Source organism: Macaca fascicularis, chromosome 12 (genome assembly GCF_037993035.2).
Source record: "Macaca fascicularis isolate 582-1 chromosome 12, T2T-MFA8v1.1".
Classification (NCBI taxonomy): Eukaryota; Metazoa; Chordata; class Mammalia; order Primates; family Cercopithecidae; genus Macaca; species Macaca fascicularis.
Window position 1 is genome coordinate 101,428,967 of NC_088386.1, and position 18,322 is coordinate 101,447,288.

General features: G+C 38.7%; 1 protein-coding gene across 5 annotated transcripts in view; it reads left to right on the forward strand.

Annotated features, from left to right (window-relative positions):
- The window catches only part of PARD3B (par-3 family cell polarity regulator beta), a 1,095,296-nt gene that overhangs the window by 970,572 nt on the left and 106,402 nt on the right, over positions 1-18,322 (forward strand). For all 5 annotated transcript variants that reach the window (XR_001484068.4, XM_005574020.5, XM_005574021.5 and 2 more), the window contains one exon: positions 13-148. Coding sequence is in view for 4 of the 5 variants with exons in the window: in XM_005574020.5 (XP_005574077.3) it covers positions 13-148 (136 nt within the window). In the remaining variant the exon portion in view is untranslated. The remainder of the gene's footprint in view (positions 1-12; positions 149-18,322) is intronic.

The following is an 18,322-nucleotide window of genomic DNA, read 5'->3' on the forward strand; positions in this document are numbered from 1 at the left end:
TGTATCCTGTAGTGGCCGTCCCACAGGTGGAAGCACTGACCGTATCCAGAAGTTGCGGAAAGAGTATTATCAGGCTCGGAGGGAAGGTTTCCCTTTATATGAAGACAGCGAAGGAAGAGCAAGGCCGTCTGATTATGACCTTCTCTGGGTAAGCTCATGCATGATTTCAATCACTGAATTCATCTTTTCTAAGAATGTTTAGAGCAGAAGAACACGGTCAAGACTGTTCTGTACATATCGATTATATTTAGGTTTCTTGGGCTTCATAGATAGGAACATTACCCAAACCACAGGCGTATTCTCCCTCAGAAACTGTTTATGGAAATCAAACCCCGTGAATGTGCAGTAGTTCATTCTGATTGCTGTCATACTTCCTGTTATATGCCAACTGATTTGGGGGAGGCATAAGTTAGCTACTTTAAAGAGGACAAGGGATCTTGGTCACCATCTACTGAGCTTTGATTCTTGCAACACAAGCCATCTCTCCTTTGGAAGATGGTGATTAGAAGTAAATTTCAAAAGGGTTATTGTCAGACATGTCAGTTGTTTGTTTATTGGATCTGAGGACTTCACATTCTGCTGATCTTACCGGCATGCTAGGATGGATTTGTTTTGCAATAAGGGCAGTTTTTGTATTAGAGGATTCTTTTTGCTAAATCCTTTGACATTCGGGGAACAGAAAAGAATATAGTGACCACTGAAGAAAAACTCACTGGGTTTTTTCAGGGTGGCACGATTCCCTCTCTTGTTATTTTTAAGAAGCAAGTCTGTGCCTACACAATGCACTTAACTCTTGAGCATCCGCAAAAATGCCCAGGAAGAGGGTGCTTAGAATTGCATGAAATGTGCTCGTCAGATACATAGAACAGTGCCTGACATAGAGCTGGGCTCAGTAATTGTTAGTTCTTGTTACTGGCATTATTATCAGAGCAGAGCTGAACATGGTAATAGCAGTGTCCTTGCTGGGGTTCAGTTCTCACTCACCCTCTAATGCTTTCTGCCTTGTACTACACCTTATAGTGCTGCTCTGAGAACCAGGTAGGGGACTCTGTTATCCCTGGTGCCCATGAAAGACACCGGCTCCTTGGAAAGGCAAACCTATGAAGGCAGGTTTCCTTTCCTGAGTTTCACACTCATGTTTATGCTCATAAGGTCAGGGTGGGGAGAATAGAGACTGACGACTGAGCTGATTCCCTCTAGTTCTTATATCTGTGTGGGGGGCCTGTCATGCGTGCATCTCTACACTAGGATGTGAAAATCAGTGTCAGGATCCACCACTGTTGGGCAGAGCAACCGAAACTCCTCAGCCCAGAAGATTGCACGTGTATAATGGAGTTTCAAAACACTAATCAGAAGTGCACAGTGCAGATGGGCGATCTCAAGCCAAGTGGCTTCAGCCTCTTGGGAGAGAGGCAGTCTGAGAGACTATGGATCAGAACAAACAGCTATTTATTGGTTGTATTACAGATGTTAGGATTAAACAGAGTGACACCCAGAGTGATGGGAAAACTTGTCTGTTAGCTTCTCTGTAGCAGAAGAGAAAGATTTCCACAGAATAACAGATTAGATAACAATTCAGTTTCAAACTTGATCAAGATCGATTTACTGCCTCTGACAAGAGACGTGAGCTACTTGTTAGGTAAGGCTCAGCTCCCTCGATAAGCCAAACAAGCAGTAAAATAAAGGAAAGTCATTTCCACTGTACCCAAAACAGAACACCATGTCCAGTGCATTGAAAAGTGCTCTATCTCAAAACCACTGTGAATTCCTATGAGCAAAATAAGACAAATAATTTTAGACAAAGTAGTCCTGGTTGTTTTGACCTTATTTTATATGATTTCCTTACATCAAGCTGAAAGGATGAAGGTGCTTAACTTTCATGAGACTTGAAGTTTCCTCTGACCCTCACCAAACCTGAGCTAGATAACTGTACCCTTGGGCGCTCCCTTTTTTAGTGATTCTATTTTTACGCCAAGTAAACGTGTAACCAGACCATCTAGTGAGTAAAGAAGTATCTCTAGTTTAATTTGTGTTTCCCATGCTCCGGTGTGTTGAGCTCTGCCAAAAGTGACTGATTTTATGTTTCCCAGACAATTGGGGTCTGAGGCTTCCCAAAGGGATGCTTGGGAAATGCACTGCCATAAAAGATGAGTGTTCTTTGTTACTGCCTGAGATACTCCAAGCCAGGGATTAGAATCTCAGCATCCTTTCCTCTCCTCTCCCCACGCCAAGGAAAAACACTAGTGTCTTTTGTTCAGCGTAGGCCTGAGAAATTATACTGTTGTCTTGCCACTTTTGGAGAGATCTAGGAAAGCAAGTTTAGAAAGTTAACATTTCATTCCTGTCAGGCGGCCAGACCCAACAAAGCAGCTTTTATGAGATTGTGGTTCCTAGAAAGGCAGGTCTTCAGCATCACCACCAGGGCACTTGCTAAAATCAGACCACAGTCACACGAAGGGGAAGAACTGGGGCCAGGAGAGACCAAGGGATGCGTCAGGTTGTCATCAAGGATTCTGATCCACAATTCTAAAAATAGGACATTGACTTCAATCCCTTGAGGAAACACTAAAGCAGTCCAACTTCTCTAACAAAACCACTGTGTGGACCAGCATCATCAGAAATATTGTTATGAACTTAGAACTTCCCCAAGTCCAGAGCCTCTGGTTGAGAGGCCTGCTGAGTGTTTTCTGGAGTCATTCTGTACTGGGGAACTTCTGAACTATCGAGAAGGAAATTACAAAGATAAGTTACCTAACAACTACTTGTAAACTCATTTAAAAATAGGCCAGCAAGAATGAAAGTATGCTCACAAAAGTCTTCAAGGCCAAAATAATGAGAATAATCCGTTGAAAGTTTATTAGGGTCTATGAATATTTTTAAATATATATGTAAATATATATGACTAATACTTTTTCTTTGGCTGGCCCTGGGCTTTCTAGATCTTCGCAGACCAAATTGTATGTAGTTCTCTACCAGTATTGCACCTGCCCAGTGGCCTGGAGTCTAAGATTTCTCTTACTCCTCCCTTGGGTTCTCACTTGCTTTCATACCTGTCTTCTCTCCCCTCTTCCTTCTCCCTTATCCCCTCCCCTCTCCCCTCTCTCCTCCCCTCTCCCCTTTCCCCTCCCCTCTCCCCTCTCTCCTCCTGTCTCTCCTCTCCCCTGACTCCTATTACATTTTAACAAATATTTGCTAAATCTTAGTGTAGACCAGGTGCTGGTAATAAGAATATGACATTACTTCTACCTTGGAGAAACTCTGGATCTAGCCAGGAATAGATCTAAGCCCAAACAAAATAGAACAATAATTTATGTGATAAATGCTATAGTATAGAGAAGTATTAGCTTCTATATGTACTAAGAGAGAGTAGTTAATTCTATTGGAGGTGCATAGTTGGAGACAGAGTGCTGGGAAAACTATAGGGACATTTTGGGAATTGTCTCAGCTGACATACTTTCTTCTTTTATTCTCAAATTTGTTGGATTTTTTTTCCCTTTTCCAAAAGATCTCCTGACGTATTCACTTTGTTTTAAAATAAATGAATACACACAGACTGTAAGGTTTGTAAATATGAACTTGAGACCTTAAAATCTTTTCAACTGCTCTGTTTTGTAACTGTTTTCCCATCTTACTCTGAAAAGCTGTAAAGAACAAGTTGAAAAAATTTCAGTGGCTGCAAGTGAAACAGTCTGGTGAGTTTTTATAGGCCCAATTAAGTAAGCAAGATATACTAGCTGTGAAGTGTTAATATTTGCCAGAAGAAAACATAATACCTGTTATCTGCTGGTATTTTATTTTTTATAAAACTTAAGATAGTCTTCTGACAACGGGCTGCTTTTTTCTTAGCGGATAAAGCTGCTCTGCTTATTTAATAGCAGCATGAATATCCTGTAAATAATTCTAGCAATGAGATGCCTCTGAAGTTTTCTAAAAATATTAGTGCCTTTATTGTTGTCTTTTTCAAGAGCTGAATAGCAGTATCATTATCCCCCCACCCAACCTTTTCTTTTTTTTTTTATACTTTAAGTTCTAGGGTACATGTGCACAATGTGCAGGTTTGTTACATATGTATACATAAACCATGTTGGTGTGCTGCACCCATTAACTCATCATTTACATTAAGTATATCTCCTAATGCTATCCCTCCCTCCTCCCCCCTCCCCACAGTAGGACCCGGTGTGTGATGTTCCCCTTCCTGTGTTCAAGTGTTCTCATTGTTCAGTTCCCACCTATGAGTGAGAACATGTGGTATTTGGTTTTCTGTTCTTGCGATAGTTTGCTGAGAATGATGGTTTCCAGCTGCATCCGTGTCCCTACAAAGGACACAAACTCATCCTTTTTTTATGGCTGCATAGTAGTCCATGGTGTATATGTGCCACATTTTCTTAATCCAGTCTGTCACTGATGGACATTTGGGTTGATTCCAAGTCTCTGCTATTGTGAATAGTGCCGCAATAAACATACGTGTGCATGTGTCTTTATAGCAGCATGATTTATAATCCTTTGGGTATATCCCCAGTAATGGGATGGCTGGGTCAAATGGTATTTCTAGTTCTAGATCCTTGAGGAATCGCCACACTGTTTTCCACAGTGGTTGAACTAGTTTACAGTCCCACCAACAGTGTAAAAGTGTTCCTATTTCTCCACATCCTCTCCAGCACCTGTTGTTTCCTGATTTTTTAATGATTGCCATTCTAACTGGTGTGAGATGATATCTCATTGTGGTTTTGATTTGCATTTCTCTGATGGTGAGTGATGATGAGCATTTTTTCATGTGTCTGTTGGCTGTATGAATGTCTTCTTTTGAGAAGTGTGTGTTCATATCCTTTGCCCACTTTTTGTTGGGGTTGTTTGTTTTTTTCTTGTAAATTTGTTTGAGTTCTTTGTAGGTTCTGGATATTAGCCCTTTGTCAGATGAGTAGATTGCAAAAATTTTCTCCCATTCTGTAGGTTGCCTGTTCACTCTGATGGTAGTTTCTTTCACTGTGCAGAGGCTCTTTAGTTTAATTAGATCCCATTTGTCAATTTTGGCTTTTGTTGCCATTGCTTTTGGTGTTTTAGACATGAAGTGCTTGCCCATGCCTATGTCCTGAATGGTATTACCTAGGTTTTCTTCTAGGGTTTTTATGGTTTTAGGTCTAATATTTAAGTCTCTAATCCATCTTGAATTAATTTTCATATAAGGAGTAAGGAAAGGATCCAGTTTCAGCTTTCTACTTATGGCTAGCCAATTTTCCCAGCACCATTTATTAAATAGGGAATCCTTTCCCCATTTCTTGTTTTTGTCAGGTTTGTCAACCACCCAACCTTTATAAAAAAAAAAAAATTCTTTGGCTAAATTAGAAGAAAGTTTATTTATAAAAGAGGTTTGTAGACACATGGTTGGGAAGGGAGTACATTTGTTTATATATAGAAAAAAAAGTGGGAGTTAAAGCATCTTAAACTAGCACGATATACCTGTTGCCATTGTCATTAAAAACATGGTGCTTGCCAGGCATGGTGGCTTAAGCCTGTAACCCCAGCACTTTGGGAGGCCAAGGCGGGCAGATCATGAGGTCAAAAGATTGAGACCAGCCTGGCCAACATGGTGAAACCCAGTCTGTACTAAAAATACAAAAATTAGCTGGGTGTGGTGGTGCACACCTGTAGTCCTAGTTACTTGGGAGGCTGAGGCAGAAGAATCACTTGAACCCAGGAGGCGGAAGTCGCAGCAAGCCAAGATCATGCCACTGCACTCCAGCCTGGTGACAGAGCGAGACTCCGTCTCAAAAAAAAACAAAAACAAACAAACAAAAATTGTGCTATATCTCTCTGGCACAGGGGATTGACTCAAGTAGATCATAGTTGGAACAATGAGATGGTTGGGTGAATAAATATAAACATCTGAAAGATTTGTTCACCCTATTGTGAAGACGGTCTAGAAGCCAACTTGAAGAAACATACTTGACCGCTGATCTGGACAACGAGAGACAAATCCAATGAATTCCACACTTGGAGGAAAGAAAAAACACAATGGTGAGATCATGCTAAACATCTTAAGGAAAGGCTTAAAGATGGAATGTTCTATAGCCAAAGAAGTATAAAAGCCATCAGAAGGTTTTTGGTAAACACCAGGAGAGAAGAGGATGAATGCCATCAATGGTCCAATACCAAAGTGGAGATTTCTATGTATTTTCCTTGTCTGCTCCTTAAAAGCATCTGATAAAAACTAAGTACATTGATGAACAATTCTAGCTTAGGCAATAGCTCTTATATTCCAAAGAACGGTGACCTAAATCAAACTGACCTGATTCTTAGCGGAAATTTTGTTGGCTTATTTAAAAGAAGTCCATAATCACATCCTGGCTTCAGGCAAAGCTGGATCCAGCTCCTGCAGGCAGCCCATTAGGAGTCTCTTTTTTCATCTCTCAGCTTTGCTATTCTCTCTGCAGGCACCATTCTCAACGGGCTACCTGAGGTAGAAAAACAGCCATCTGCAGCTCCAACATAACAACTCTGTAGGAGGAGATAGTCTCTGTGTAGATCAGGAAACATCCTGAAGCTGATATTCAGCACAATGCTCAATAGCGCTGATTGACTCAGCCTGGATCACGTGTCCACTTCTGAACCAACCCTCATGGCCAGACAGGTGCAATATTCTTATAGACTAAAACTAGGCCATAAGACTACCCCTGGAACTAGACAGTGAAGTCAAGTCCACCCAGACTCCATAAATAAGGATAGGTGAAGAGAGAGTCCTCAAAGGAAAATCAAGGTGCTGTTAACAGGGAAAGGGAAAATAGATGGTAGGCACAATTACAAATTGTCTACGACAACTTTGCGTTCTAATAATGATATAAACTTTCTTCATCTTCTTAGATTTTTCAAGGAAAGAGAAAGAAAAGCCTTCCCTTTGTGTATTCTCATTTTTGTCATTAGAATAGATCTATTATCAAACTTCAATTTGCTGCCATTATTTGTTATGTAAAAGGAGAAAGAAAATTTTGTCTATTGGTTCAGTATCTTTGAACTATCCCAGGAACCCAGATGATGTCACTGAATTATTCATGAGAAATTGTCAGACCTCTGGAATTTATTTATATAGGCAAATGACATTTTAGTTCACCTCAGACCTGGCAGTTCACCCCAGGACGATCTGAGTACAGATCGTCTCAGCAATACTCTGGGGGACAAATCTGATCCCCAAAGGTTGTAGGGATAGTGAAGGCGGAGGGAACAGTTCACCCCAGGAGAAGCAGTAGAATTCTTTGAAAGGAGTAAAGTTGCTCTCTTTCTTTACATAGAGTTGCTCTATTTATATCTTCATGGATTATTGTCTTGTGACAAGCACATATTCTGTTCTTAAAACTTTTACAAGGTGAGATGGGGTAAAGAATTAGAGCCATTGAATGTTTGTATCCAGGCCAGGCACAGTGGCTCATGCTTGTAATTTCAGCACTTTGGGAGGCCGAGGTGAAAGGATCACTTGAGCCCAAGAGTTCGAGACCAGCCCGGGCAACATAGTCAAACCTGTCTCTACAAAAATATACCAAAATTATTGGGGTATGGTGGCATGCATTTGCAATCCCAGCTACACGAGAGGCTGAGACAGGAGGACTGCTTGAGTCCAGGAGGTCGAGGCTGCAGAGATCCCTAAAAGAAAAAAAAAAGTATGTATCTATAGACTGCTGCAGTTGCACTGCTGCCACACGACGGGCAATCCCTTCTCAGTTGATGAGGCTTCTTGAGCTCCATCCCAATGGTTCCTTCCCAATGGTTGAGTTTATCAACACATCTTTTGATTTCCAAAAACAGTGGAACTGAGGATTGGAAGCAATACCAAGGCAGAGAAAAAGAAGAGAGAAAACCATGTCTGTACAGTATGTGGGTTTTAGAAAGGCCTAAAGTTTTATTGAACTTGGTACGGGTAAAACATCAATGCCACTGGAAGAGTGGAGATTTTGCTCACTTAGATCTCAGCAAGTAGTAAAACAAAAGGGAAAAAAAAATTGACAAAAGAGGACAAAATAAACAGATTTTTTTTTTTTTTTTTTTTTTTTTTTTTTGGTTAGTGGCGTTGGCCCTTTTATATTTCACTGTGTCTTTCGCAGGAATTTGTTGACATATAAGCTATATGGGAGAAGATCTGGACTATACAACATGTGAGTGAATGTCTAGCTTTTAAATATAGTAGAAATCATTTTTGAAAGGAAGCAACATGTTTACAGGCAGTCCCCAACATAGAAATAAACTGTGTTCCAGAAGTCCATTTAGAAGTTGGCAATTTAGAAGTAGGAATGGATTTTTCCCATAGGGAAAAAATATATATATTGTTTGTTAGAGTCCCAAACCAGTCTACAAAAACCCACTAAAAGCCAATAACCTTGTGCTAATCACAGAACAATAACCTTGAAGCAGAAACAGGGAGCTGTCTAAGCCAGGGGAGGAATAGGAAACTTTCTTTCCCCCTCCCTTCTTTTCTGGACACAATTTTTTAGGATACTCTCTGCGCCTTTCCCATCTACTGGTCCTTAAGTCTGTTTCCCCAGGTTCCCTGACTCTTAATTCCCCTACCTCCGCATCATGGTACCCCAGGTTAAGCCCGCTCCTCCCCTAAAGCGTTCAGGCATCCAGAGTTACTTCTCTGCCCCATCCCTCAACAAAGTTACCATTCTCAGTACAGATCGTCTCAGCAATACTCTGGGGGACAAAACTGATCCATAAAGGTTGTAGGGATAGTGAAGGCAGAGGGAACAGGAGAGAGGCTAATGGAATGTACTCCCGGAACAGGAGTGTTGAGCTATTCCTGATGCTCTGTTGCTACTACACTAGCCTCTGGATTCTCCGGCACTTCTCTTTCCATGTATGGAGCCCAAGCTTCCACAGAGCTCGCTGTCTGACACTGCCTGTGGCCAGTGACCTGATCCTGAGAGTGGATCTGATTTCTCCAGCAAACTGGCCCTTTCTCCAGAGGAAGCCTTTTGTTTCTGGGTCTGCCCTCTGCAGCCCAAGGGCCAGTTACTACAACTAACATGGGCCATGATGCCTCAGCCCTGCTTGAAAATCTGCCCTGATAAGATAGCTCTTCTAAACTACTCCTGTCCACTCATCCTGTCTTTCGAAACACACAGATGTCTAGAGTTTTAGAACTAGTAATTTCGCAGATATGGGAAGCATTTTAGCACAGGAGACTCCGAAGCTAGGCTGCTTGAGTTCACATCCAGGCTGTACCCGTTACTCACTAGGTAAATTTGGGCAATTTATTTTACCTCTCTGTCTCCTTTAAAAGTGAGATAATAGTACTATCTCCTTGAAGTACTATGACACATACATGATTACATGTAAAGTATTTAGAATAGTGTCTAAACATGTAGGAAGTGTCAATAAACATGAGGAATTTTTAAATGGTACACTTATCAAGGTTATTTGAAGTAACACATTCAATTGGCCAGACAGCCCTTCTGTCGTAGTCATTATTGGAGCTTCTGCACCTCTTTGGTTATTCCAGAGCTCTCGGACATTATACAGCACACAAAGCCTTGAGGGTGGCCTTCACATGCTGCTCCCTCTGGTTACCACTGAGATGCCCAGAGTCACTTCAGGTGGTAACTGTCAAGCTCGGTCGTCAGGCACTTTTAGCAAATTCCATTGGTCCAAAGGTCAATATCTATTTCCCTCTCTCCCACACGCATACTTTTCCTTCAAAAGTACATTCCTTTCATCCCTGACCCTGGGGGCACACCTAATCTCCTTAATGAGCTTATGCTAAAATCAAAGACCAGAAGAAAGTTGACTTCTAGCAGCTTCTGCCTGCAGCTCGGCAAAAACCCTGAAGCAAAGAAATACCAGGGTCCAGTTAAGCCCTTAAAATAGGAGGGTGAGATACAAAGAGAATATATACAAATTATTTACTCAATAAATTATACTACCTCCAGATTGTTAATAAAAATGGCATCATTTACTCAGTGCTGACTCTACCTTATTTAAGCTATTCCATATACTAGCTCTGTGAGGTAGGTATCTTTAATCCAGTTTTATAGAAGAGAAAACAAAGGTTCCAAGACCTTGCCTCATGGCCACACAATCATTAGCAAAGCTGATTTTCAAATCTCTACTGACTCCCGGTGAAAAGAGAAAGGAAAGCTCCTATTGCTGATGTTGAGATACTTCTTAATATAAGATGTTTGAAAGAAAGAAAATGTGTGAATATTCATCCATAAGCACTATGAAAACTGTCTTCTACCTTTGTTGAACTACTCTTGAATTATCACTCTTAATTTGTTTTTGAACCCAATAATATTGAACCAAAATCAAAGTGTGGTGTTTTCAGTCCTCTTTCAAAGTCTAAATGAAATCATTCTTTTTATGCTGTAATCAAATAAGTTACCCATCTCTGGCTCAAACTCAAACCTAAATAGCAAAGAGCAGAAGAAGAAAGTTCAGGAACACATGATTTTTCCATAGTATGTCAAAAAACCCTATGCTATACTTCCATTAAAGTGAAAAAAGAACTCTTTCTGCTTTTAATGAGCAATTAATTCCAGTTCAGGATGTCGAGTTTAGAATAGGTTAACTTCCCCCAAACCACAGCCGTTTGTATTGGATCATGGTTAAAACCTCAAATTCCAACTTCTACAATAATAACATTCTTTTCTTCTACTGCAATGGGAGAAATGACCATTTTATGTAACATAAGAAAAACTATAGCAGAAACCCCTATGAATTCCAGATTTCTTAAACTGTTCTCAAAGCTGTTTAAAATCAGTTGGGTACATTTTATTTTAGCAGTGCTTAAATGTTCTAAAATAAACTTTGGGTACTAAATTAAAAAATGAAGATGTCTGGAGTCAAAGATAGGAATATCTATCTAACTGGTATTTATAGTACATGTATCACTTAAATTTGACAACAATTAAAACTCCACAGAAGCCATGTTTGTGTTCAGATCCTGTGGCCTGGGATGTCCCCTCACACAGCATCCTGACTGTAACCAACCAATCAGGTCGCTACAGTGGCCATCTTGTTCTTTCAGTTTAAGGAAATTTTTGACCGACAGTCATTCTGAGATTTAACATCATTTGGTTCTTATTAAGTAGTAACTAGTTTGGTGTTCTGATGGGAAAAAGAAAATTCACAGGAAGCTCACCTCTGAAAGGAAGACAGAAAGCACACTTGGATCAAAGAAAACCCTAAAATGAGAATGGTCACTACAGTAGTATTGGAATTGCCATTCTCCACAAGAAAAATGACCATTTTTGAATGCAATTGTAATGACACATACTAAAGTCTATGACTTTCCAGCCCTCCTATGAATCTCATTAATGTCTTTGTATTTCATTCTGAGCCTTGAAATCACAGTGCTAAATTTTCGGAGTGTTTATGAAAGAGTACAAAAGTTGATACCACTGAATTTTAGCGAGGCTAACAGGAAAACTTGCCATTTATTTTAGTAAATGATCTAAGAAGAAGGGATATAATGTTGCTATTATAAACCATTGAGAAATAGTCTCTTTTCTACTTTCCAGATAAGGCTTTTGTGAAGCAGTGGAGTATTCAGGTTTTATCTCCATGAAGCTTTCTTCAAATGATCATTCCGTGTCATCTCTTACTCACAGACATAGCTCCATTCCCTAAACAGCAAAGTCAAAGTTGCATATGAGAGAAACTTATTTTCTGCAATTTTCCATTCCTTCGTTGGTTTTTTTCATTCAGTGAATACTCAGCAATTTATGAATGCCTAGGAAAGTGCACATTGAGCCTGACAATTGTATCATCAACACTTACCTACAAGGAAAGAAAACTTAATTGGGGTGTGTGTATATCTTTAAGCCTGTGTGTGTGCATAAAGATGTGTGATTTGAAGTTTCTCCTTTACAGAAACAGAAGGAAATGTTGTAGGAGAAAGACAATCCGCATCCTGACCTGATGTCTTTTCTTTAATGAACCTTCTGGCTCACTCTATAATATTAGATACCCCTAAACCATGTGGAGACACCTCCATTTTTCTCTTTTGTTTTCCCATCATCACTAATTGCCAGAGTCACAGACTGTTTCTGAAGAGCAAATTTATTTTAGTTTTAAGTTTTTATATCTATCATCTACTTTTTTTCCTTTCTTTTTTTTTTTTTTTTTTTTTTTTTTTTTTTGTATGAACCAGGTTTCCTGTTTTCTGTGCCATTCCCTTTGCAGTAATTTCCCAGATTTAAATTGCCAGGCGTGCTTCGGCAGCAATGCACAATACGTGTATGTGGTTATAAGGGAATCAGAGACTCACATTTCAGAGGAGGAAATCGTGGTCTCACAATTAATGTGAATGATAGCAGGAAGGAATCTGTAAAGTAGTACTTGAATTGATGATTGGAGAAAAAAGAAAAAAAAACACTGTGGGCTTTAGGAGGTTGTGGCTTTCGTGCAGTTCTAGAACTATTTTGCCTCTTCCCAATTTCAGAAAATGGATAACTTTCTCCTTTCTATGTAAGGATGTATATATATAAGGTTAAAAAGTCTAATCCCTAAATACATGATGATGCGGGGAGCAGATGACAGGCAAACAGGAAAGAACTGACGTTTTTTATCAAGCATTCAAATCTTCCCCTTTGTTGATTCATAAGAAAATTTGAGTACCTTCCCATTTAGAAACTTAAGAGTTTCCTGGCTTTCTTAAAGATTGTATCTCCAAAATAGGAAGAAAACTTGTTAATATCCTATCATCAATTAAGGAAAAGAATAGTCATTTTCACTTATGTTCTGTCACTTTGGCCCCAGGATTGGAGAACAGAATTTCAAAGTGTGTGGTTCCTTAGTCATACATTCATTTATTAATTAATGTGGTAGACCTTTACTCAGTGGCAACCTTGTGCCAGACATTTACTTGACTCTGAGGAATCAAAAGTGAATAAGGAGTTCATGTCTGCTGGGAAAGGCAGACAGGAAACATAATTTCAAATATAATGAGATATTTAGGAGTAGTTATGCAGGAAGAAATTGATAAGTGAATGCATAGGAAAGAGAGACTAACCAAGAATTAACGAGATAGATTTGCTTTTATCCCTGTGAAGTTTTCCCTTGTGTGTTCAGCCTTGCCTTTTGTCTGCATTTAGGGCTGTCTGCCTCCAAAGTAAGCTACTAAATCTAAACAATTGCCCTTTGTAATTTTGAAACAAATGTAAAGTGGCTTTTATCACGTTTCATGATGATACTTTTCTTTATGCCCAACCTCTCCTTTTGAGGATTTGAGCATTTCTGCATCATACTGTCCCAATTACCAACCAAGATCAGCCCTAGAGAAGTTTTTCTTTGTGTCGCAACTTATTCAATGATCATACCATCAATTAGTTGGTCACTCTTATCATTTCTAAATGATTTTGCATAGGATGTATCACAGGATGGCAGGTAGTAAAGATGGGTGTTGGTGTGGTTTTTGTTTCACATCCAATGCGGGAACACACACACTTACATTTGGTCATGATGTAAATTGTAAGTCTTCCTATGGCTTATGATTTTAGGAGGCAGAGAAACTCTGGTTTAGACTTTATGTTCCATATCTGCTTATTTACTGTTTCCCCTATGAGAACCCACATGGTACTATTTCACATTAGGAACTAAAAATTTTTAAATATTATTAATAAATCTTATCTGAAACACATAATGAATGGCACATAGTTTGCTTTTCTTGTTTATATCTGCATATCAATATAGATAGATACATATGGATAGAAATATAAAGATAGAGACACAAGTTGCATATATTTCAATGAATTTTAGTTTAATAGTCAATGATTTATAAAACTCTTAAATAAACATGTTGAAAGAGATTACAACTATAAAGTCAGAAATACGTGAATATACTTGGCATACTCCAGGCTTTCTTTATTCTCCTGAAAATTACTGTCTTTTATATTTAACACGTTTTTATGTTTCTATTATTTTTCTTTCTTACAGTTCTATATTTTTTTTTTACTTTAATTTTAGGTTTGAGGGTACATGCAAAGGTTAGTTACATAAGTAAACTCATGTCACAGGGGTTTGTTGGACAGATTATTTCATCACCCAGGAATTAAGCCCAGTACCCAATAATTTACCTTTTCTGCTCCTCTCCCTCCCCCGACCTTCCACCCTCAAATAGACCCCAGTGTCTCGTTTCTTTGTTTTCATAAGTGCTCATCATTTAGCTCCCACTTATAAGTGAGAACATACAGTACTTGGTTTTCTATTCCTGCATTAGTTTGTTGAGGATAATAGCCTCCAGCTCCATCCATGTTCGCACAAAAGACATGATCTCATTATTTTTTTGACTGCATAGTATTCCATGGTGTATATGTGCCACCTTTGCTTTATCCAGTCTGTTATTGGTGGAGATTTAGCTTGATTCCATGTCTTTACTATTGTGAATAGTGCTGCAGTAAACATTTGCTTGCACGTGTCTTTATGGTAGAATGATTTCTATTCCTTTGAGTATATACCCATAATGAGATTGTTGTTTCAAATGGTGGTTCTACTTTTAGCTCCTTGAGGAATCACCATACTGCTTTCCACAATGGTTGAACTAATTTACAGTCTTACCAACAGTGTATAGGTGTTCCCTTTTCTCCACAACTTTGCCAGCATCTATTAGTTTTAGATTTTTTAACAATAGCCATTCTGATGGGTGTGAGATGGTATCACATTGTGGTTTTGATTTGCATTTCTCTAATGATCAGCGATATTGAGATTTTTTTCATGTGCTTGTTGGCTGCATGTATGTCTTTTTTTGAAAAGTATCAGTTCATGTCCCTTTTAATGGGGTTGTTTTACTCTTGTAAATTTAAGTTCCTCATAGATTCTGGATATTAAACATTTGTCAGATGCATACTTTGCAAATATTTTCTCCCATTCTGTAGGCTGTATGTTTACTCTGTTGATAGTTTCTTTTGCTCTGCAGAAGCTCTTAAGTTTAATTAGATCTCGTTTCTCAATTTTTGCTTTTGTTGTGATTGCTTTTGGTGTCTTTGTCATGAAACCTTTGACTGTTCCTGTGTCCAGGATGGTATTGCCTGGGTTGTCCTCCAGGGTTTTTATAGTTTTAGGTTTTACGTTTAAGTCTTTAATTCATTTTTAGTTGATTTTTGTATATAAGGAAAGGGTCTAGCTTCAGTCTTCTGCACATGGCTAGCCAGTTATCCCAGCACCATTTATTGAATAGGGAGTCTGTTCTCCATTGCTTGTTTTTGTCAGCATTATCAAAGATCAGGTGGTCATAGGTGTGTACCCTTATTTCTGGGCTCTCTATTCTGTTCCATTGGTCTTTGCGTCTCGTTTTGTACCAGTACCATACTGTTTTGGTTACCGTTGCCATGTAGTATACTTTGTAGTTAGGTAACATGATGCCTCCTGCCTTGTTATTTTTGCTTACGATTGCCTTTGCTACTTGGTCTCTTTTTGGTTCCATATGAATTGTAAAATAGTCTAGTTCTGTGAAGAATGTCATTGGTAGTTTGATAGGAATAGCATTGGATCTGTAAATTGCTGTGGGTAGTATGGCCATTTTAATGATACTGATTCTTCCTATTCATGAACATGAAATGTTTTTTCCATTTGCTTGTGTCATCTCTGATTTCTTTGTAACTGTAATTGTAATCTGTTTTGTAATTCTCATTGTAGAGATCTTTCACCTCCTTGGTTAGCTGTATTTCTAAGTATTTTATTCTTTTGGTGGCAGTTGTGAATGGGATTGCCTTTCTGATTTGGCTCTCAGCTTAGCTGTTGTTGGCATAAAGGAATGCTAGTGATTTTTGTATACTGAAACTTTGCTGCATTTTATCAGCTGAAGGAGCTTTTGGGTTGAGACTATGGGGTTCTCTAGATATAAAATCATATCATCTGCAAGCAGAGACAGTTTGACTTCCTCTCTATTTGGATGCCCTTTCTTTCTTTCTTTTGCCCAATTGCTCTGGCTGGGACTTCCAATACTCTGTTGATCAGGAGTGGTGAGAGATAGCATCCTTGTGAGAAATGCTTCCAGTTTTTGCCCATTCAGTATAATATTGGTTGTATGTTTGTCATAGATGGCTCTTATTATTTTGAGGTATGTTCCTTCAATACCTAGTTTATTGAGAGTTTTTAACATGAAGGGGTACTGAATTTTATCAAAAACCTTTTCTGCATCTATTGAGATAATCATGTGGTTTTTGTCTTTAATTCTGTTTATGTGATGAATCACATTTATTGATTTTTTTTTTCTTTTATTATACTTTAAGTTCTAGGGTACATGTGCACAATGTGCAGGTTTGTTACATATATATACATGTGCTATGTTGGTGTGCTGCACCCATTAACTCATCATTTACATTAGGTATATCTCCTAATGCTATCCCTCCCCCTTACCCCCTCCCCACAATAGGACCCGGTGTGTGATGCTCCGCTTCCTGTGTCCAAGTAATCTCATATTGATTTTCATATGTTGAATCAACCTTGCATCTCAGGGATGAAGCCTACTTGATCATGATGGATAAGCTTTTTGGTGTGCTGCTGGATTCTGTTTGCAAGTATTTCGTTGAGGATTTTTGCATCAATGTTCATCAGGGATATTGGCTTTAAGCTTTGTTATTGTTGTGTCTCTGCCTAGTTTTAGTATTAAAATGATGCCAGCCTCATAGAATGAAGTGGGGACGAGTTTCTCTTGGGAAGGTGTATGTGTCCAGGAATCTATCCATCTCTTCTAGGTTTTCTAGTTTGTGTACATAGAGGTGTTCATAGTAGCTTCTGATGGTTATTTTTATTTCTGTGGAGTCAGTGCTAATATTCCCTTCATCATTCCTAATTGTGTTTATTTGGATCTTCTCATTTCTTCTTTATTAGTCTAGCTACCAGCCTATCTATCTTACTAATTTTTTTCAAAAAACTAACTTCTGGATTCATTGATCTTGTGAATGGTTTTTCATGTCTCAATTTCCTTCATTTCAGCTCTGATTTTTGTTATTTCTTGTCTTCTGCTAGCTTTGGGGTTGATTCATTATTGCTTCTCTAATTCTAATTCTTTCATTGTGATGTTAGGTTGTTAATTTGAGATCTTTCTAACTTTTGGATGTGAGCAGATATTACTGTGAATTTCCCTTTTAACACTGCCTTTGCTGTGTTCCAGAGATTCTGGTGTGTTGTGTCTTTGTTCTCATTAGTTTTAAAGAATTTTTTATTTCTGCCTTAATTTCATTATTTGCCAAAAAGTCATTCAGGAGCATGTTGTTTAATTTCCATATAATTGCACGTTTTTGAGTGATTTCTTAGTCTTGACTTGTATTTTTATTGCACTGTGGTCCGAGAGTGTTTTTGTTATGATTTTGCTGAGGATTGATTCATGTCCCATTATGTGGACAATTTTACAGTATGTGCCATGTGGTGATAAGAAGAATGTATATTCTGTTGGTTTTGGGTGGACAGTTGTATAGAGTTCTGTCAGTTCCATTTGGTCCAATGTTGAGTTCAGGTCCTGAATATCTTATAAATTTTCTGCCTCGATGATCCAATAATATCAGTAGAGTGTAGGAGTCTCCCATTATTATTGTGTGGGAGTCTATGTCCCTTTGTAGGTCTCTAAGAGCTTGTTTTACAAATCTGGCTGCTACTGTATTGGGTTTATATATATTTAGGATAGTCAGGTCTTGTTGAATTGAACTCTTTACCATTATGTAATGCCCTTCTTTATCTTTTTGATCTTTGTTGGTTTGAAGTCTGTTTTGTGTTAAATTAGGATTGCAACCCCTACTGTTTTCCATGTGCTTGGTAGATTTTCTTCTGTCCCTTTATTTTGAGCCTACAGGTGTCATTTCATGTGAGATGGATCTCTTGAAGACAGCAAGTCATTTGGTCTTACATTTTTATACAGCTTGCCATTCTGTGCCTTTTAAGTGAGGCATTTAGCCGGTTTACATTCAAGGTTAATATTGATATGTGTGGATTCGATCCTGTCATCATGTTGTTAGCTGGTTATTATCTTGGCTGTGTGGTTGCTTTATAGTGACACTGGTCTGTGTGCTTTTGTGTTAGCTGGTAGCAGTCTTTCCTTTCTAGATTTAATGTTCCTTTCAAGATTTCTTGTAAGGCAGGTCTGGTCATAGTGAATTCCCTCAACATTTGCTTATCTGAAAAGGATCTTATTTCTCCTTTGCTTAGGAAGCTTCGTTTAGCTGGATATAAAATTCTTGGTTGAAGATTTTTTTCTTTCAGAAAGTTGAATATAGGCTGCCAAACTCTTCTGGCCTGTAGGGTTTCAACTGAGAGGTCTGCCGTTAGCCTGATGGTGTTCCCTTTGTGGGTGACCTGCCCTTTCTCTCTAGCTGCTTTTAACATTCTTTCTTTCATTTCAACC